Source organism: Ixodes scapularis, unplaced genomic scaffold (assembly GCF_016920785.2).
Source record: "Ixodes scapularis isolate PalLabHiFi unplaced genomic scaffold, ASM1692078v2 PGA_scaffold12__126_contigs__length_90152505, whole genome shotgun sequence".
In the NCBI taxonomy this organism is placed as follows: Eukaryota; Metazoa; Arthropoda; class Arachnida; order Ixodida; family Ixodidae; genus Ixodes; species Ixodes scapularis.
Window position 1 is genome coordinate 75,541,936 of NW_024609838.1, and position 22,521 is coordinate 75,564,456.

Here is a 22,521-nt window from a genome sequence, read left to right on the forward strand (position 1 = left end):
GGAGACGATAGACACACACTCGGACACAAAAAGGGTAGTTCGAACACGACATTGTTTCATATTTCAAATCAAATAAAATATTTGAGATGGTGTCGTGTTTGTCCACTTATTATACTCTGTTCCACCTTGTGTTGTACCGCAGGAAAGGCTACAAGCTCGAGCTCCCTGCTCTAGGGCACATATCGGCGGCACAAGCTCTCGTGCACCAGCGGCAGCTGATGAGCTCGCGCTTCTAGCCTTCGCTGCGGTACAACTTTAGCTGATCAACAGTATATATGAAGAAAAAAAGCCATAGGAGATGTGTACACGCCGCCGCCCACCCCAGTCTTCCCGAGTACGCAGAAACACCAAGTCATGTTCGGTCGTTTTTACAAATATAAGAAGTGTTTTAACAAACCGCGACGACCTATTATCACTAATTGAATCATGCACTGCCGACCTCGTCATTCTGACAGAAACGTGGCTGAAACCCGAAATTGCTGACTCAGAAGTGTTCCCCCCCAATATGAATTATACCTTACACAGATGCGACAGACTAACAAAGAGGGGTGGCGGTGTCCTAATCGCTATCCGCAATCATATTAGTGCGTCACAAGTTAACGTTCCAGGTAACCTCGAGATGGTATGGCTTCAACTTCACTCTCAGTGTTCCGATATCTTGCTTGGTGTATGTTACAGAGCACCCGATCATCACGCTAGTTTCATTAGCGAACTTCATGACTCCCTCTCGTCCATCTTTAATACCCTTAAACCAAATGCGTCGGTCATCCTCTTTGGCGACTTCAACTTTCCGAATATTGATTGGAACTCCCTTTCATCAGGTCATCAGTTAGATATTGAGTTCTTCGGCCTAGCTCTTACGTTTAACCTCTCCCAAATGATAACTAAACCAACAAGAGTTAGCCATCACTCTAGCAACATTCTTGACCTGTGCCTTACTACTGACCCCTCACATGTGAATAACATCACTCATCTTCCCGCTATTAGTGAGCACAATGTTATACACTTAAACCTGCAGTTTGACGTCGTCATCAGATCATGCCATTATAAATTTATTAAAGACTACAATAAAGCTGACTATGATGCAATTAATAGAAATCTTCAACAGTTTTATGATACTTTTCATATCAACTTTTATCAAAGAACAATTGAGGAAAATTGGAATCTCTTTAAAAACAAGGTAACAACTCTGACTGACACGTACGTTCCAACCATCAGAATTAAAACAAACAATGCAAAGCCTTGGTACAACAAGAAAATCTACAAATTAAGTGCTCGGAAGAAACGACATTTCAAGCAAGCTAAAGAAAAGGACAATACTATTGCATGGGATAATTACAACGCGTCTGCTAAGGAATATAAAAGAGAAGTGAAAAATGCAAAGAACAAATTTTTTAACTTCGACCTTCTTAACATTTTGAAGAATAAGCCTAATAAGTTCTGGGAGGTCATTCATCCTAAAGAGCATAAATCCATCCCCCTGACTAATATGCATGGAACTCCCGCGTGTGATGGCGAAAGCGCCTCACTAATAAATACCTACTTTAGCTCAGTATTTACACTAGAAAACAATGACAATATTCCTCTCCTAAATCACGTTTCTCATTCTGCTATGCCTTCAATCGAAATAACATATTTGGGTATAGTGAAAGCGATAGAAAATCTCAAAAATTCTGCCAGCTCCGGTGATGACCAAATAAATTCTAAATTGCTGAAAAACACAAAACATATCTTATCCCAATTTTTAACCCTTATTTTTCAACAGTCACTTGATGTCGGCAAGCTTCCGTCTGATTGGAAAATTGGTAGAGTCATCCCTATTTTTAAAAGTGGGGATCGTAATGTTGTATCGAACTATCGCCCGATATCTCTCACCAGCATCTCATGTAAATTACTAGAGCACGTCATTTTCTCTTCTACCATGAAATATCTGGAAAATTACAATCTGCTTTTTAAAAATCAGCATGGTTTTCGTAAGACATATTCGTGTGATACCCAGCTAATACATTTCATTCATGAGCTTCACAGTAACCTTGACAACAGATTACAGACCGATGTCATTTTCATAGACTTTTCTAAAGCATTCGATAAAGTTCCCCACCAACGTCTGCTACAAAAACTAACCCAACTGCGTATTCATAATTCAGTAATCACTTGGATCAAAAATTTCCTATCCGATCGTACACAATATACTGTTGTAAACGAGTCCCGTTCACCTCTTTCTCGTGTAACGTCCGGCGTACCCCAAGGTAGTGTTCTTGGCCCCTTGCTGTTTTTAATATACGTTAACAACCTTCCTGCTAACCTAACATCTGAATTTCGCCTCTTTGCTGACGATTGTGCTCTATACAGACCGATAAGTAATAATAATGATCACCTACTCTTACAGGCTGACTTACTAATAATAGAAGAATGGTGTCAAACATGGCAAATGACAGTTAATGTAAATAAAACGAAACTAGTGTCTTTCATCAGATCACAGTCCCCATCACTCTTTTCATATCAACTCAACGACGCAATAATTGACCCCTGTACATCTTATAAATACCTCGGCGTTCATTTAACCTATGATCTATCTTGGGCTAATCACATTAATTTTATTTTGTCTAAGGCTAATTCGTCATTAGGATATCTTCGGCGCAACCTCAAACTGGCCTCACCTGAAATAAAACAATTATCATACATAACATTTGTTAGATCTCGTCTAGAGTATGCGTCTTCTGTATGGTCCCCATGGCAGCATTACCTAGTTATGAAATTAGAGGCAATTCAAAACCGAGCTTTAAGGTTCATTTTCTCAGACTACTCTCGTTTCACTAGCGTAACAGGCCTAAGAAGCAAAGCTAATCTTCACACACTTTCATTGAGGCGCATTCTCTCTCGACTAGCCCTGTTTCATAAATTATACTATAACAATGCCTCTATTGGAGCATCTCTCTTCCTTCCACCCCACAGCATATCTCTCCGCCATGATAACTCGCGCAAAGTTCGCCCGATTTTTAGTTCAACTGTATCATTTTATAATTCCTATCTGCCCATGACAATCAAGGACTGGAATAAATTACCCGATAGTGTTGTAACCGAGACTAACTCTGATAGATTTGCCGAAGAACTGATCAATTACCTGGAACTTACAAACATGTCTATCTGCTAATTTTTTTTCTTCCTTTTTATGTTCACAGTGCATACCGTTAAAATTATAATAATAATATTGTGTAATGTGGATAACTACTTGTATTTTGTTGTTCTTTGATTCATCTGTATTGCTGACTTCCTCTCTGTGAGTGTTAATTTATTTTAAACTATGATTATTAGTGTGTTATTGACCCCCCTTGTATAATGCCCTAACGGGCCCTCAAGGAATAATAAATGAATGAATGAATGAATGAATGGAGCCCGGGACAGGGGCGCCATCTGCGATTGGTCAGAAGCTCCGGGGATGAGCAGCGCTCAGTAATCCGGTTTTTGGGTGCAGGGGTCGAAGCGTTCGTGGATATTCATCGCAAGATATTGAAACAGCATTAAAAAGCTTTCGACAGGTCCACGAGTGCTACAAAAAATACGAAAGCATAGAGTCAAGTCTGATTGACGGCCCTCGCTCCGGCCGAGCTCAGATTTCAATGACGCCGCACACAATATCAGAAGTTGAACTATGGATCCTTTATGGACACAAAAACCGTCGTGTTCCTATCCATATAATGGTTAAAGACTAGAACGCAAGTCATGGCACGGTGCACCAGACAGTTAAGGATATTCTGCAGACTTTCAAGCGCCGTTCACACACTTGCAACCGAGTAGAACTGAAACAATCTTGCGACTCCTTAGAACAGGCTCCGCAGCAGCACATCCGGTTCTAAGACGTCGCGAAGGCTAAAAAACCGATCTTGTCTCTCTCGGTCGTGCTCGGTTGCAAGTGTGTGAATGAGCATTAAGGAGGTTCGTGTGAATACGTGCGAGACGCTGCTCCGACGCTATGAAGTTGACAGGATTCTCTTGAATGTATCGTAAATGGGGATAAACGTTGAATCCACTATGCGCAGCCCGAGACCAAGCCGGCAAGCAAAGGGTGGAGGTATTATACACATCGTCACCAAGACCGAAGACATTCCTGCAATTTCTGACACAAGGCAAGGTCTCGCTTACGGTCTTCTGTGACCACAGAGGACCAATAGACGAACATTAGTGTCAAGAGCATGTCTACTGGGACCTGCTCGGGGACAACTTAAAATCTGTGATCAGGTAAAAGCGTCGTGATCTCATGATTTTTGGTGTGTGGCTACGGCACGACAATGCGCGCCCCCGCACGGCACGTCCGAAAGCGGAAAAAACAAAACAATTAAGGGTCTACGTTTTTAATGCATGCTTCATACGCCATACTGAAATGATTCCGAGTCAGAACATCCATCGAGTCAAAACATCCATTCGTGGATGTTTTGTCTCGGTGGATGTTCTGACTCGATGGATGTTTTGACTCGAATGGATGTTCTGACTCGATGGATGTTTTGACCCCATGGATGTTTAGGCTCGGATGGATGTTCTGACTCGATGGATGTTTTGACTCGGATGGCTCTCATGAATATTTTGACGAGTTGAATGTCCTATCGTTTTTTGCCGGAAAGGAGAGAGCTGTTGTGTAAGCGACTGTTGACGTTATGTTAAGCAAGGACTGTTTGCATACGCTCCTAGATAAAATTTAATAATTTATGAAGGACAAAATTGAGTTTGGTATTTGACGGAGGTGGATAGGATACGTTCTTATTTCTTTACTATTATTTGAGCTGTGAACTGCCTTTACGATTTTATTATCTTATTGGGACCTTGTCAGTTATTTAGGCTATTAATAAACGTGGGTTTTTATATGTATTTTGCAATTCCGATTTCTTTAATTTTCCTCTACCAGTGCTAGTTACTTTTTTTTATTTTTTTTTTCGCAAAATGATTGCTGTTGTTTTTCTCGGTCCCTTCTCGAACCACTCGTGGTCTGTTGTTTTTATTAATAAATAAATAAACAAAATATTAAAGTTAATATTGTCAGAGGCATGTAAACGGGCCTAACTAATTTTTCTTTTGTTTAATCACGTATTAGCAGTCTTGTAGCATAACGGAGCGTAAAATAAGAAAGTATTTTTGGTGGTCCACTGCGTAATAAAATCATGTAGGACACGACGGCGCAGTGGCAATGGCTCTCGAAAGCGGCGATCGGTAATGTTATGTGATCACGCGACGTGGTTTAAGTTTGTAATTTACCTGCATTACCGGTAAAATACGCTGATTTGCCGTCTTGGTGGCGTTTTACTTGCTGTCGTTTGACCCGTGCAGCTCGAGAGCACGCTACTCTGCGATTCGTGGCAGCTACGTGGCCCACAGACAATGGACAAGGCCTTTTGAATCCATATAAAAATGATAGGTATTTAGATCGCCTTTGAAGAAACCAGTGTGACAGCCATTCTTTAATTTTAGCTTGGTGTATGTCAATGCGTTCCTAAGAGGTTCGGAAAGAAAAGTATTTTTTCCAGGCAATGTGGGGTAACAAATTGTGCAATTCATTCCAAAGCAACGTGATAAATATGATCCAAATGAAAAGAACGATATTATTATTCACATGAAAAGTTAGAGCATTCTCAAGCTTGTGATGGTGAAACATTTCTCAAAACAAAATGGCTCTGTTTTAAAAGTATTTTGCTTCGACGCATTCATTAAAAAACTTTTCTTTCTTTTTTTACCGGTTTGAGCAGCAGAGTGCGCGATGGGCTGGCTCCGAGCCTGCGCGATTGCTCGAGGGACCAAAATACTGTTGTCGGTGAATTATGCTGCGTAAGCCTTTCAGCAAAATTAATTTCACCTCGCCAGTCAACTGCTTCCATTTTTGTGTTAAGCCTCTGAATTGTTTCAAGACACGCTTGTCCCAAACGTTCGCCGTGATCAGTAACGTTATTCCGAGAGAACCGTAGCTTTAGTTCGTGTTTTTTGTTTAAAGTCAGTCTCACTCTCAGACAAAGCACTCTACATGGATTTGCTCAAATGTATATAAATAGTAGTTTTTAAATTACGAAAGCACTATTGGAACAAATTTTAGTTTTGTTTTTTCATGTATTACAACTTTTTAGGTATTTGTACCCTGTCGTAGTGTCTATACACTCATTTTCGTCACGATTGCTACTACCAGACACAACGTAGTGCATATCGTTCGCATAAAGTTATTTGGTTGAATAAGACACCAAGACATCGTGAGGCATTCAAAGAGATTCAAGGAAACTGGCCCATGTGTGCTGTTCAGTTCATTCTGCGGAGGAACTACACGGGCTGTAATTCTGTCCAGATAGTTCAGAACATCCTGAGATGTCGGGACTGCAGATGACATATAGACAAATATACTCAGTGACAAAAATAAAACACGAACACGAGGGACCCTACACCCAGGACGCTGACCAAAGTAATTGATGAGGTGTATACCCGAAACTGGCACTTGGCAAAATTCGCAGTCTCGAGCCGGAAAAAAATTCATATATATTGTTTTCTTTTCTTTTCAATTCAAATAATTGTTTTGAATCAGATGAATGTTTTGACTCTGATGGATGTTCTTACTCAATGGATGTTTTGACTCAGATGGATGTTTCGACTCTAATGGATGTTCTGACTCGATGGATATTTTGATTCGATGGATGTTTAGGCTCGGATGGATGTTCTGACTTGATGGATGTTTTGACTCTATGGATGTTTCGACTCGGATGGATGTCTTGACTCGTTGGATGTTCTGACTCTGGTGTCACGCGACCTGTTGGATGTTTTGACTCGATGGATGTTCTGACCCAATGGATGTTCTGGCCATAAGCGTACTGAAAATACTGGGCACAGAGCAATTTTATTTTGTTCGGACCACTCAAAGCAGCTCTAGGAAGAATCAAGTTCCGTTTAGGGCAAGAGCTGAGAGCGGCGGTACATCCATATAGCTTCGGAGTTACCAGCAAGATATTTTGTTACGCAGCATTCAGGCGTTGAAGGCGGGGAGAGGACTATATTGAAAAGCGGCAAATTGTTTTTAATCCTGTGTCTAGTATTATGAAGGCCAAATATAAATTTCAGCCAGTTTTCGACTACGACTCGATGTCGAAAGCTCCCTCATAGAGGCTAATCATGTCACATAACACCTGAGACTGTGGTGGAAGAAATTGGAAACTTTTTAGTAGAAGAAACAGACACAGAAAGGGACGTCTCAAACTCAGCTAACTGGTTTATTTCTCGACCGTCCTATATATACCGATGATACCCTTCTCAACTACACTCTACGCAGAAATCTCCTTTGTTGAAAACAGTTCCAAAATGGAGAGAACATAAAACACAGACAAAGAGCTCAAGCGAACGCACAGACAAAAGAGGCCCTATATCTGTAGGACACCTCGGGACATGGCAGTGACCTTGAGAAAATGGCCGACGACAGCACGCATAAAACGAGAGCACTACAGGGCATCGCAGTGACCTTGAAAGAAAAGTGCCGAATCATTCGAAACAGTAGCACCGAAACCACTCGTACCCTTCAAAAAGAAAAAAACAAAACAAAAAAAAAGTTTTTTTCAGGGTACGAGTGGTTTTTTTTTTTGTGTCTGTTCCTTCTACTGAAAAAGTGTCCAATTTCTTCTACCACAGTCTCAGGTGTTATAGGACATAATTAGCTATCATCAGCTCGCCTGCACACTCACTGTCTTTTCACTCATAGAAGCGTTCTTGGTGTCGGACCCCCCCCCCCCCCTCCCCTTTTGCTTAAAAACGTTTTGGTAATATGTTCATTGTTGCGTGTTTTACTTTTCCCCTGGAGTTTACCTTTTCTCAAATGCAAGGCTTCAAGGAACTGCTGTAGTTTTTCTAGGGTATTTTAAAGTATACTTCTCTTTCATACGCAGAACTGACAGTGCTTTGGGCCGCTTCATTCCCAAGAACACCCAAAAAACCCAGCCTAAAATTTATTTATCAATATTTTCAGCCGTCTGATCGGTGGCAAAGGTGAGGGTGAACACTGCTTTGTAGTCTGTACAAGTAAAATGGAAAAAAAAAATATTGTAAGCACCAACAACAACGACGAACGATGTAAATGACCGTTCTGTTCAACATATTCACCGATAAAAATGAAAAGACACGAAGAGAACGCAACAGACAAATATTGCACGGTAATTTTGAGCTTAAACCTATGCGGAGAGCAAGTCGTCTGCTTTGTGATCAGGAGCGGCGGTGACGTCAGAACGACGCCGAGCTCTTATTGGCTGACATAATAAAATAGTGGGCAGACCTCAAGGCATTGCGGTCTACCCACTAGTTTTTTTTTCAATCAGCCAATAAGCGTTCGGCGTCGTTCTGACGTCACCGCCGCTCCTGATCACAAAGCAGACGACTTGCTCTCCGCATATTATAGTAAAATGATAAAAATCCCGAACAACGCACCACAGAAACGACATTAAATGCAACTCGTCCCCTGGTTTGAATGACTTGGTGTCAAATGGGTGTTACAGACAGCGAACAACATAATTATATGATAGGTATCAACAAATATTAAAGCAAACACTGATGTTTTTACGGTATTAAGTGTTTTGTCGGGGAAGTAAAAAAGACACAAGTTATTGACTGATTCATGATGGTTAAAGCATGGTTTACACATTTGCGTACTTGCGCTCAGAGTGACCGAAACGACAGCAGCGATAGAATAACCGGAAGAGGTACTTTCCTTAGAGTTATTACAATAAACGCCAGAGGCTCAGCTGGCGCTAGTGTCTACGGGACTTCCGATTGCAAATTGAAGCAGAAAGCAACCAGTCGACTTTTCCAGTCTTCTTGTGTGTTCCTATTGGAAAACGTACGTGATATTTTTCTTTTCGCAGGGAATAATAGAAATCAGCGTAGTTTATTTACACGTAACGTTTATTCATTTAACTATGTAGCTATATTCAGATTATAAAAGTGTAATTTATCTTGTTAATTTTTTTTCTTTATTACTGGACGATGTTTAAGTCAGCAAAAAGTGTGGCCCAGGTTTATGTTGCACAGCAGGGGTTCTCAAACTTTTTGGTCTCACCGAACCCCAGGAAGCCGATTGTAAAACGTTGAAAACTTTTTATTCTGTCACAACACTAAGCATTATTTGCTCTTATATTCGAGCGCGAAGAGAGAACGCATTTCCGTTTTCCCATAGGAATGCATTACCGGAAGTCTAATTTAGACTGGTTGCTGTCTGCTTCAAAATGCAACAACACACCATAGCGCCACCTGAGCCTCTAGCGTTTATTGTAATATTGCTATGGTATTTACCGTACACGAAGATCCAGGTAATGCAAAAAGTAGCTTCGTGAAGCAATTATGAGTCACAATCGTCCCGGTGTTCCGGTCGTTGCTGTCATTTTGATTGCTCTGGACGCTTACCGACGCAAGTGTGTCCAACCAGCCTTAAACTATTCCATCCTTTCATTGTACGACAAATGAAAGAATATTTGTTGAACATTTTGGGTGTTTGGAAATGGTCTATCGAAACAGCGAAGATAACCCAGTAGCAAACTCACCCAATGAGTACCTTCTGGCTCCAATATGGAGAGATAATCACCGCTACACTGGGCGCTTGTCTCCAGGTCAAAGTCCGCGAAGTCCAACCGCACTCGCTGCAAGGAAAATAATGAAAAAAAAAAAAAGAATTTATTTGTCGAATGAGTTTGTAGCGATAGCCGAACTTGTTCATTTAATTTTGCGAAGAATAACGGCTTGCCTCGAGCCACTGTTTGTTACTTTATTTTGTGATTATGGGAAAAGGGGAACCAGGAGATGCCTCCATTGATGTTTATAATCACGGCTACGGCGGATACACACGCATGGGAACTCTGGGCACCGATGAGTTAGGACCCAAACGGAGGTGCATTAATTTTCTCTAAATTTGTTTTTTTTCAATATCAAGTAGCCAGTAATCGGGTTTGCCTGAAAAGGTTGTTGCCTCGGTTGCTCGCTCCGGTTGCGCTGATGCTGCGTTTCAAACTTCGCGCCACAGACACTCAGCTTAACGCTCAACTTCGATGTGTTTCGAGGCAAGGGAGAGAGAGAGAGAGACAGAATAGCGAGGAGCGATTCACGCACCGCTCGGAACGAAGGAAATAACTTTAATAAAAAGAAACCTGTGTCGCCACTGGCCAGGACTAGTCTGGGTTGATGAGCTCACACCAGAAGGAATGCTCCACTGCACGCGCTTCGCTTCGACCGCACAGGGCAGCGTTATGTTGGGGATCGCGACTGCTGCGCCACGGCTCGGTTCTGAAGTGAAGCTCGAGAGTTTCGCTACTCTGGGAACATTCAGTGACTCTAGAGGCAACAAGTCGGTGGCTGACTGTTGATGGACGAGATGGAAAGAGAAAAAGAGCGAAAGGGTAAAACGGGGGTTGCTGGTTGAAGTGTCACCACATAAACAAGAATAAACCTCCGCCCGGTGAGTCATGAACATATACAATCTAGAACCAATAGATATACTACCTAACTGCATTGAAGTTTCGAGTGCTACGACGCTATGGTAGCCGCCCCCAGGCCGCGGCCAATCATTGGCAGTGCTACTACAACAAAGATTTCAATATGGTGACTCAACGGGATGGATTACGGTAACTGGGGGCTATAGTAACTATTACAGAAATATAATCGCTCGATTAAATCTCCCATTTCTATTTATAGAAAAATAAAAAATCTTCACAATTAGAAGCGTGATCATTACAATGATTAAGAATCATTTACAAGACACAAGGGCACCGCCATTCTTATTTCAGATACAACACTGACAATAATCAAGGTCAAATTTCCACTAAGTGGTATCTCACTGTGCTTAGGTGCTCCTGATATTTGGTGCAGTTAAAAAAACAGATACAATTACTTTCAAGCATATAAGCTTTGCTCGGTTTCAATGGCTTAGCCTGAATCGTCCGTTTCCATAATGGGACTATGTTGTTTTTGTATAAGCTGGACTTTTTGCAAAGCTGGCTGCTGAAGGTAAAAACCAAGGAAACAAAGCTTAGAAACACAACTAACCAGAGACGTGGAAAAGTAAATTAATGAAGCTATTCAATTATACCTATAACACAAATTAATGTGTAGAAAAAAGTGTTGTGAGTACGTTACTTCATAGTTCAAGGTCTCAGGTGACTGCGACTTTCACCAAACAATGTGTTTTAAGGAAAACCTTCAGTATTATCAAGAAAATAGCCTGATAAGTAGAATTTTATTAATGTAGCTCATAAAACTTACTCCAAGTGTGTGCAAAAGGACAAACTACGAACGGAAGCCCACAGTTATAGTTGTTGATATAAGCATTTGTAATTTTTGTGAATAACATGTAACAACGATTATTCTTTATTCTTTAGATATGCACTAGACAGGTTGAGATTTCAGTAGGTAAAAAAATGAGCTTGTAAGAAATGGTAACTTGAGTGAGTTGGTGACTCACATAGAAAAAGAAACAGTGAGAAAGAAAAAAATACGAAAAAAAAGAAGAAAACATATGATGCTTTGCATAAAGGTAAATTCTTTATGTACCAAGGCATAACCAGCAAGAAGTAATTTCCTCTGCATAGTTAAATGTGGACCCCAACAGCGCTAGCTTCCGCCTCTCACCCTAGTTGTTTTAGTTATAAAATAAAACACACAGGCAAATATAGATTAATTTAGTTGACAATTTGGTACAAATGCGGTCAAGGCAATAAAAAGGTAAAAAAACAACAACGCTGGTTCACTCTTCTGTGTATTCTCTTAATTGCACGCTTAGCAAACGCCTCGGGGTTGAGGTATCGGGTTGGGGACTTCGAGGCTGCTCAAAGCGCTCATCGGGGTTGCAGTTTTTGGGATATCAGCGCACTGGGGCACATATAAGGTAGACAAGTAATCTGTGCCCGCGGATGGACGCGTGGAGTAAAAATGGCTGAGACTGCGCAGCCACCTTCGGACAGCACAGTGTCAAGTTGGTTGGGGTTGTCCGACGATGGTACGGTCCGTTCCGTCGCTTTGCTGAGAGCACCAAGCAAGGTCGATGCAAGGACCCCTATCTCGCGGACTGATCTCTTGGCGCTTTTTATTCAACTTTTTTGAGCATTCGCAGCTGCCATGGCGAGCTCGTATCTGTTTTGAACTTCGTTAGGATCATGCCCGATTCTTGCTCTTCGTAGTCACCGGAAATAAGGGAAATGTCGCAGGCTAGCTGGTGAGCGATCATACTTGTAACCCCGAGACAAGGAGGCGAACAAAGAGAAAGAAAACAGAGGACAACACAACGGCGTCGTTCTGTTAGGGTGCACAAGCCGCCTCGGTCACTCCGAAGCAAAGCGCCGGCCTACGGATCCCCAGGAGGCTGGTTCCAGTCCCGGCCGAGGTGCCCGCTATCTGACGGAGGCTTATCGCGGAGTAAGCGCCGTGTGACCGAGCTTTCGGTTGCACGTCAAAAGATCCCCAGGTGGTCGAAATGAATCCCCTTCCCTTCGCTGGGCGTGTCATACACTCTTCGTTGGTTTGGCATGTAAAACCCCCAGATTTGGCTTTTTTGGGGGAGTTCTAGATCTGCCCAACCGATTCAGAGGGAATGTCAGCCTAGACCCAATCCAATCGTACTAGGATAGGGGCAGCTTGAACTTGAAAAATTAAAACCTTTAACGTTTTCCTATCTGAAGTGAAATCTGGCCCTATCTTAGTATCATTAATCAACTAGCTCAAATCAAGAACATCCTTCCAATCCTATTTGACCATTTGAGGACTAGCTGGGTCGTCAGATGGGCGTCGAAACGAAACTCACGCTGAAGCCTCTCGGCGCCTGGATAGTGATTGCTCCCGCGAAGTTTGGGGGCGCGTTGCCGCCGGTGCGGAACCCAGGCGTGACGATCAAGCCGCGGTCGTGGCGCTGTGCCACCAGGTTCGTGTTCTGCTCCAGGGTGACGTACTCGGCCGAGGCCGCACCTGCTCGTGACAATCAATAAAATTCAAAGTCAATACCAAAGCTGTTCATCACAAATGGACGCTAGTATAGTGCAGAGTGTAATCAGGCAGAAGTCCCAGAGCTCTCAAACTGACAAGTCGTACTTCTCGCCCTTCGTCCGTTTCGATCTGGACGAGCATCGAACCGGCTTGCGGTCGTGTACCACTTGCGCGATGCACGTTAAACACCTTAGGCTAGCTGTGGTTCTGCACTGGATAAATTTTTCATCTGCGCCGTAAAACAGTGTCGCACCTCCTCAAAAGGAAACCTACCTGACGCTGTGAAAGAAAAGGTGAACGTCAAATTCGGTTTCCTTGAAGCCACAGCTCATGTTTCATACGAAAGACGCGGAGTTTACATTTTGTTTCCTTCCAAATATTGTAGCCTCGCAGGGCCTAACGCAGGAGTGAGGGAAAGAATCGTACAAACAAAAAAATGAAACACTTACGAGATGAAATAAGCAGAACTGAATACAAAACTTATCAATAGTTATCGATGGCAGACGAATATTCACGCAATGGTAGTGAACGACTATCACCTGGCAACGAATTCGACATTTTGATGTACTAAGAACAATACTGCTATTTAAACAAATTGGTGCGTGAATTAAAAAGTGAAATATTTAGACGATGGTCGCTTCTTGTAAAAGATGCGTTTGCGAGATTTAAATACATATTAAATGTCAGGAAACCCGATTCGTTAATAAGACTACGCAGAGTTTTTAGGCATGCTGTGTTACGACGTGTGGACAGTTGGGAAAGGTTCACAGCAGAATGATTAGAAGAAGGTTGAAAAATCTCCGTCATAGTGGTGCAAGCAGGAAGTACAGCTCCCTTTTGGATGGCTTCAACCTTGTTAATGTCAGATTGCTTCTGAGGGTTCCAAATGACAAAGCCGTATTAAAGGGTTGGTCGAATTAAAGTTAGACATGTCAGAAGTTTTGTATGTTGGGGAGCTGAACGCAGGTATCTGAGTCGTGTATGAGCTTTGTTACACGTGAAATCAATGAGTTTGGACATGGGACATGGCAAGCATTAAAAGAGGATCTAAGTTCTTAGATTCAAACCCCCTTTCTAGGAAAAGGTTGTATGACTAATGAAACGTGAAAGTGAATGAATGCCTAGAAAAGGACATAAAAAATGAAAGCCATTTACAATTCCCTGTAACGCCGGATTAGAGCGCAGCTCTTGAGGAGGAGGATGGAAGTGTACTGAGGGATAGGTGACTTCTTGAAGTCACGTGACCACAGGGGGGTCGTGGGACGTCGGGGGGGTCACGTGACCTCGGGAGTCGCGTGACCTCAGGGGGAGCACGTGACCTCAAGGGGTCACGTGACCTCAGAGGGGTCACGTGATTTTAGGAGGGGGGTCACGTGACCTCAGGGGAGTTACGTTACCTCAGGAGGGTCACGTTACCTCAGGCGGGTCACGTGACCTCAGGGGGAGGGGTCACGTGACCTTCGGGGGTCACGTGACCTAGCTGGCTTGAGCGGCGTCGGCGGTTACGCCGACGCCGTTCAAGCTAGAAACGGGCCCCTAAGAGCTGCGCTCTAAAATGGTTCTCCGGAAATTTATGCACATTTGCAGGGTGTTGCGCCACACTCGAAAACTGGCAAAGGAATTGGTGAGAAAAATATGATCCGTAACTGAGTTAATCGTGTGACACAAAACAGTCGTCAGCGCATAGACATATTTTAGTGGTGATGTTGCGTAAAAAGTCATTTATGTAAAAACAAAGAAAGGAAGTGGTCTAAGGATGAAGCTTTGGGTAACACCCGATTATACATTCGAATTCGAAGAATTGAATCAATTGAAAGTTACATTTCACCAGCCCAACGCGTGGTGTCCCCTTGGACGCACTCGCAGACTCTCTCGGCGCCTGGCGCTTCAGCTTCCACATTTACCTTTCGCACTTCGAGCACGCGGTTTGGAAACGGTGACGTCTACGGCATCACTCGGTTTCGTCGGAGTCTTCGATAGCAGCAGCGGTGAGGGTGACGTTATCGAAGGATGTTAGAAGCCGGTCATTTGGACTTTGACCAGCTCGCGACCAACTCCACGGAAGAACTCGCTTTCGCCCGCGACGATCGCCAACGTGCATGCAGGGTGCAAGATCGAGGGTCGAGGGCGCGAGGACTTTGGAGTAGCCCAGTAGCTTGGGAGTGTACGATCGTACACCGTGGCGAGGCGAGCTGGGCCGGCACGGGGGCGCGGAATGAGGGAGCTTCACCTAAATACGATGCCCATGTGGTCGTTTCTGGACACCATGGTGTGGCTAACTCGAGCAGTATTGCCAGATGAAAATGTAAATAGATTTTTGCGATTACTAGAGGCTTAAAAATCGCGAAACTCGGTGTATATTCGCCCTTTTCTGTTTGGCCAAAAACTCAATGGCGCCGTCTATTGGGTGGGAAACCCGTCGTGTGGTTCAGAACCGGAAATGATTGGGGGCTATTTGCACGCTGGCGCCACCATGTTTCAACTGACTCGAATATACTAAGTAACTTATAGGAGCATCCGATTTCTAGAATAATCAATCTGCCCATTCAATTTTCGTGTTCTCAACTCAATAGCGAATGAGGACGTGAAAAAAAGGAAACCGCACAATCTTCATTACGTGGTCACGCTTACTGCACCGATACAGATTCGTGTCCAATGGAGCTGGTCTTTACGACGTGCCCGTTAGCTTTACTCCGTCTCATTTTAAGACCGATCGCAGCCACGATGGTTCCACACAAGCAGAGGCAAAAGAGATCTCTTTGCTGTCGCCGGATATATTAGTCACGCGCAGAAAAAAAGAAAAAGAGGATCAGGTTGCCTTTACCGCGCGTTGATAGACAACGCGCAAAGGCGGCGAGGGCAGTGACGCTCCTGGCGCGCTCGACCGAAGCCGTCAGCTCGTATGCGTCGGCTTTTGTACAGGTCGCCATGATTGGTCGAAAGGAATGCTCTGCGGGAAAGTAGACGCGCAGGCTCTTAATGCGAAAGCACAGCAAACTGTCCCCTGGAGCGAAGCCGGCGTTATCTGTAGCAGCAAAAGACGGCCCCTAAATTTCCGATGGCTGAGCGAAACGGCGCCTAAATTCCCATTGGCTGAGGGAAACGGCACGTGACCTCAAGCACGCTCCTCAGAATTAAAACAGAAAAGAAAAAAGCGCAGCAACGAAGGTGCTTCGCCATGGTAGCCGGCGGAGGCGCTCAAGGTCAAAACGGACGCGCCTCAGAAATAAAACACAATGATGCCTCGCCACGGAGGTCGTCGTGAAGCCGGCGGGGTTCGCCGCGTCTGCGCAGTGCAGGAGCGTCATGTCACCGCCGGAGAGCCGTGTGCAAAAGGAGGACGCGACGCGCTGCTTGTAGCAATGCGCTGCGTGTACGAATGCTTTCGCATTCCTACACGTATTTACTGCTGCATCGTTTTCGGCCATATACAATTCTGTAGTTGATTGTCTTTTGCCCCGAATGTTCTAGAAATGGTTAAAAAAAAAAAATCTTACCTGCCAGGCAGGTGAGAAGTAGAACCTGAAACATGATGAATGCGATCCAGACTAATGGGAATTGCGGCGTTTCCGCGCCCGTGTCTTTTTATGCGATTCCGCTGAAACATCTTATCGGGGCTTTTTTCTTTGCCCTTTAGGGCGGCCGATAAGAAACAATTGCGAGGGCATGACAAACGGAGAGGTGGGCGTAGGAAAACTCTGGAAGATCCATCGGCGATAAAACACCTCTGGATGTAGTGGCGCGATGGAACAAGTTGCGCGTTCTGGCAACGATAGTGCGCAATCATTGAGATTCTCAGAACGCAGAGTGAGTCGTTTCGTTAAGACAGATTCACACACATACGTCGCAGTGCTAAATTCACACTAGAAACAGCGCCGATGCGGTGCTGACTCGAACGCTACTTAGCACAGATGCGGCGTCGTATTCGCGACTCCAGCGACCTATAGGGGGCGCCACCACCAAACAAACATGGCGGCTGGGTCCAGGTCGCGTCGGCTCGGCCGGGCCGCTTGAACGGGTAGCGCATTCAATTTAACAGATTTTCTTTTGTTTAATGCCCAATTTTATAGGTATTTGAACTGAGACGGTTGAGTGTAGCCAGTGCACATAAACTTGCAGAGCATAGTTTTGTTTTCTCGGTGTTTTTTTGTTCTTTTCATGTCAAACATATGTGTCGGAGATCTCGTTCAAGAAAAAAACAAAAAAACTATGAATCCGGAGAGACGATAAAAGCTCTAATCAGTTTTGATCAGCTAAGCAAAGCGGCGATGACTACAGAGTTGTTCCACCGAGAGTAATTTTCAGCTAACTCTCATGCCTCGACCATGCGCCCTATCTGTCCGCGAAATCGAGCTTTTGTGCGTATCCGTGTTTAAGAAACAGTTCCAGTCGTCTGCTTGGTCAACAACACAGGCTGCAGGAAAATTACGAAAATTAAGCAAGCGCTTCTTGAGCCAAGGAACATGTTAACTTGCTGGCGCCCCACTAAGCAGCTGATACTCCTATTTCAATTCCGGTTTTAGTAAGCAATCAAGAAGTCATTTTGACGAGCGGGTTATGTATTATATATTACGTAGTACTATGTCCCATTAAAGCGATATCAGTATATTCTTTGGGTTGAAATATGAGCTTAGTTGACTAGCTATTAAATGAACTGCTGAATAAAAGTATATGTGACAGACAGAGAGATACTACTTAAACTTAGCCAAATGGTACTAGCCGGTAGCACGAAGACGAATGCGGACAAACTGAAGTGAGTTTTCATGGAAGATTCACGCTGAACCTTTCTGCATTGAACTTGACTTCGTATCCTGAACGGAGAAAATGAGTATTTTTTTGTGGCCCGTCAACTGAGCAATGTAGACATATATTGCTGCCGGCTTTGACGGGGGTATAATATAAATATTGGAGGCGCGATAGATCATAATGCCGTGAAAGCTTTGAACTTTGAAAGCAGATAATTTCCCTCATTAATCATATTCAGCGAGCAGGTTTTCCTGAATCAAGTAATGGCGAAATCAGCCCAACTCCTTCAGTGTGATCCACATGAGCTTTTTTGGCGAAAAGTAGTCAAGATGAATAGCCAACTCACCGACCGGCGTGGGTGGCTGAAACTTGAAGCTAATCGAACACAACCAAACTCAAGAAAAACACAGCTATCGAACCTTCCCATTTACTTGATTGCAACATTGGTGTTCCCTCCAGTGAAACACCTCGTCTGTCATCCTCAGTCCACTCTTCTACATCCTTACAAAGAAACCACTTATTAGTTACCAAGTAGTCGTCACTTTGAATGTGATTCGAGAGAGACAAGAAATCTAAAATTGTTTCCGTGATTCCTCCCCATCCAAGAAATCGAAAGCACGCGACCGTCTGTTGAGGAGTAAACGGACTTTCAGACACGCGATGGAAGAAAACAATCCACTGAGGCTTCACCACACTAATAAACACTCAGGCAAACTTAAGAAATTTTGGGATCTTTGTCAAATTACGCTGTTCGCCACCGCGGCGACAACACCAGTCCGCGAATGCCACCAGAGACCAGGGTTGCCAGGTGTTTGAATTCCAACCCGCCAAACGTCTACGAGATCTAGCCCAAAAATAGCCAAATGTCGATCCAGAAAAATAGCCCAAAAATAGCCCAAAAAAACTTATCATTTGAAACGTTTATTTTGAGCAGAAAAGACACATAATACATTTTTATCCATCAAATGCCCCAGAAATGGCGTCCCTTGCACGTTCGGCGAACTTCCTGAAACGCTCGTACAAGCGCATGACAACATACCTGCCACTGTATTGGGACGGGTGATCAGAATGACATCACGGAAGAACTATGCAGAATTCAGACAACCTAAAGAATGCGCTGAGCAGGTCCTGTTAAGGCCGCAAAGAATCGCGCCGTCACTTGTTGAGGTGGAGGAACAAGAGCACATGCTTGCATTCGGAGGTAAACAATTGCACAAGGCGCGCAAAAAGAAGACGAATTTGCTGTCGCAAACTTATCAGGGTTAAGGGACTGAAGCGCCAAATGTTCACTTAACTTACTCTAAATATACATTCGAACCTATAAACCCAGGTGCTTTCAGACATTTTATAGGTCAGAAATCGCCCAATACACAGGTCAGAAATAGCCCAACGCACAGGTTAGAAATAGCCCAATACTAGCCAAATAGCCAACTACCATTTTTTCCCGCCAACTGCAAATAAAACTAGCCCAATTTGGCTATTTATAGCCCAACCTGGCAACCCTGCCAGAGACGCGGAGGGGTGCGGGGCGACCTGGACCGGCTGGTTCCCGGTTTCCCCACTTGGCGGCGTCCGTTTTGCTGGAGTCGCGAATAGTACCAGCACTGGACCACTAATACAGCGCGAGGGCAGCGCTATTTCCAGCGCTGACTATAATATAGCGCTGAGGTATAGATGTGTGAACGGGCCGAGGTATTTGGCACCGCCTTATACACGTGACGACAACTACGGCGCGCAAGGAAGCACTTTTTTTTTTGCAGAAAGAACACGGCGTACCCTGCACTCTAGGACTATTCCGTGCGTACACCAAACGCACACAGTCAACGTTGAACTCAGCTATGGCGAATAGCAGGTCCGCACTCAATTGTGATGTCAAATGGATACTATATATAAGTATATAAGCCTTCCCGTGCGTCTGCTTTCCCGCACAACACTCAGAGAGCCAATCGCCCCAGCTTATGGAGGCAGCTCAGCGAACGAAGATACCGAAACGTATGTTTAGACCAAAAAACGCAGTCTGAGTTGTGATATTAAGCAATGCAAAAACGTCACGCTTGCATTGGCGATTGTCACAACTCAGACTGCATTTTTGGTCTAAACATACATCTCGGCATCGTCATTCGCTGAGCTGCCTCCGTACGTTTGGTGATTGGCTCTCGGAGTGTTGTGCGGGAAAGTAGAGGCACGGGCTTTTTTTAGAGAGTGTGTAGGTCATTCTGTTTTCATACGCCGCCATTTCCTAGCAGAAATATGTATCGTTATAGAGCAACGCGGAATTCTGTTGTCACACCGCTGCGGCGCACGCGAAAACACTTCTTTTTACGTGAATCTGCGTACGTGCAGTCCCCACACTTAATGCGTGCAAATGTGGCCTCCTTTGCAAACGACCTGTCGGCGCATACCGGTATCGGCGCCGCAGAAGATGTTGCTACTTGTAAGGAGCACTCATTTGTCCGCAGTCAACGTGAAAACTGCAGGAAGAACTTCACCCACACAGACGCATGAAAAAGAACACGAACAGCTCTAATAAATGCCCAATGCTGTGGGGTGCATTGGGCACTATGGTCACAGGCAACTGCAGAAGCGTTAGGGCGTAGAGAGGTCCCAACATTTTCTTCTACCCCCCCCCCCCCCCCCCCTCTTCCCTCAGCCAAATCGATCTGACGGCCGAACAACAGACTGCGAAGCAAGAGGCGTGAATATAATACGCCCTTTGTGTCTTAAGTTGTCAGTGAAGCAGAATATAATATTTGTTGGCGCTAATTTTAAGAGGACAATGCTGACGGACGGCCTCTCTGCGGAGCGCCATGTTCGTCCGCTTCTTTTGCGTTGGTTGTGGTGACGTCAGAGAAACGCCGAGCTCCGATTGGCCCTGATTAGAAAGATAGTGGGTAGATCTTCGAGGCGACTAGCATTGAGGTCTACCCTTATCACTCTAATCGGAGCCAATCAGAGCTCGGCGTTTTTCTGACGTCACCGCAACCCCCGCAAAAGAAGCAGACGAACTTGCTCTCCGCGTAGTCATGCCGACGACTTCAGGAACACAAGCCGTCGTCTAAGCCTGCAACCTTATTGGTTAAGGAGCGATAAGAAGACGCTCGGAGGTAGCTCTTAGGCGCCCTTTTCCAGTTTGAGCGGCGTCGGCGTCGCCGTCGTCGTCGCCGTCGGCGTAATTGCGCGGTACATTATGGAACCGCGCAGGGAGGAGGAGGAGGAGGAGGGGGAGGAGGACGAGGGGGAGGGGAGGAGGGGTAGGGGAGGAAGGAGGAGGAGACGAGGGGAGGAGAAGGAGCAGGGAAGGAGCGGGGAGGAGGGATATACCCTCCCCTCACTACCCTTCCCTCCTTCTCAAGAGCTGCGCTCCCATTTGGGGTAATAGGGTGTTGTAAACCTCTTTCATTTCTTTCCCAGAGTAACGTTCACGAAACTGATTTGTACGGGGTGCCCCTTTATATTCGGAGGCGGCGCCTTTCCTGCAATTCTTATGCTACTGTAGTCACCGGCGGCTTAAGAAACTTTGGGAGAAACTTATCTTTTCGCTCTGTGGTTTGCTCTTGACATTCTTATCGGCTCTCACTGCCTGCGAAGGAAATTGAGATGGCCGGGAAAAAGCACACCCTGTGTGCCTGAAGCTTTCGACAAGATAGGACATTTATTTATCCGAAAGCATTAACTGTTCCATGGAGCGCAACCTGCGTTGTCTGTAACCGCGAAAAACGGCACCTAAATTCCGGCTAAGCGAAACGGCACCTATTGGGCAGGAGATCGAACTATAGGGGGCGCTTTATCCAGCTTGTTGTCTACAAAGCCCGGTGTTTACTAACACAGTATAACAATGGAATTGAACCTCGCCGAGCATGGTCTGGGCACGAGCGCTTCGCTCTGACCAGTGCTTCGGACGCACTAGGAGCGGTCTTCGAATCGTCATCTTCGATTTCTCTGATTAACAACAAACAAGAAAATTTGGTTTGTTGCCCACACAGCTGAAGCATGCCGCCAGAGGCGTGACTGTTCGACCTCGTCCCCAATATTCCGGCTGAGCGGAACGAGCAATAAATTCCTATTGACTGCGCCGCATCATAGTTCTAAGGAGCGCCACCCCACAGAGAAGCCCTCGTCCTGGCGCTGCAGCCCCGCGGGCCAATAAAAGGGAGAGGGTGGCGCGCGCGCGGCCGCCATTCTCTCCTTTTTTCGGGTCACGTGTCAGGCATGGTCGGAAAAAAGGGGGGGGGGTGCGGGAACTTCTCGCTCCATCTCCCTGTGCCCTACTGTATCACGTGTTCTACGCTCTGCTTTGAGCCATGTCGAGAGTGAGCCAAGATCATAAGGCTGTCTGATGGAAGGAAGGTCGTGCTGCTCATTGCCTGGTGGTGGTGGTGGTGGTGGTGGTGGTGTTTGCCTGACGTGAGGTTTTTCTCACTGGCTGTGGAAAAGTTTCACGGGCTTGGGTTATTGCAGTATTGATGAGAATGAATGCAGGGGAAAGGAGGGGGAACAGATGGTGATGAGAAATATAGGATGATGAAACACAAATTAACAAATTAAAGTAAAATAAAAAGTCGGCAAGAAATCAGTCAAAAGTGAGAAATCGGGCACATCTAGAACGCGAGCATCACAGAATGTTCACAAAATTCCCGCAGGAAACTTCACGAGAAAAATAAACTATCCCTGGCACACAAGCACGTAAAGAGAAATCGGCGGTCGTATTTTCGCACTCATCAGAGCCTTGCCAGAAGCCCACAGGCATCCAAGAAGCTGAACACAGTCTTTCGGAGACGTGTGCACGTAGATGGTGGACCCTTGGGGAAC

General features: G+C 44.9%; 1 protein-coding gene across 2 annotated transcripts in view; it reads right to left on the bottom strand.

Annotated features, from left to right (window-relative positions):
* LOC8030515 (chymotrypsin B) overlaps window positions 1-16,666 on the bottom strand; it is a 46,747-nt gene extending 30,081 nt beyond the window's left edge. The window contains exons 1-3 of one of the 2 annotated variants that reach the window (XM_042289574.1): window positions 16,464-16,666; window positions 12,788-12,948; window positions 9,543-9,638 (exon numbers count right to left, since the gene is read on the bottom strand). In XM_042289574.1, coding sequence (XP_042145508.1) covers window positions 9,543-9,638; window positions 12,788-12,948; window positions 16,464-16,497 — 291 coding nt within the window. In that variant the 5' untranslated portion in view covers window positions 16,498-16,666. The remainder of the gene's footprint in view (window positions 1-9,542; window positions 9,639-12,787; window positions 12,949-16,463) is intronic. The other variant, XM_042289575.1, reaches the window with a different exon arrangement.
* Window positions 16,667-22,521: the final 5,855 nt, after the last annotated feature.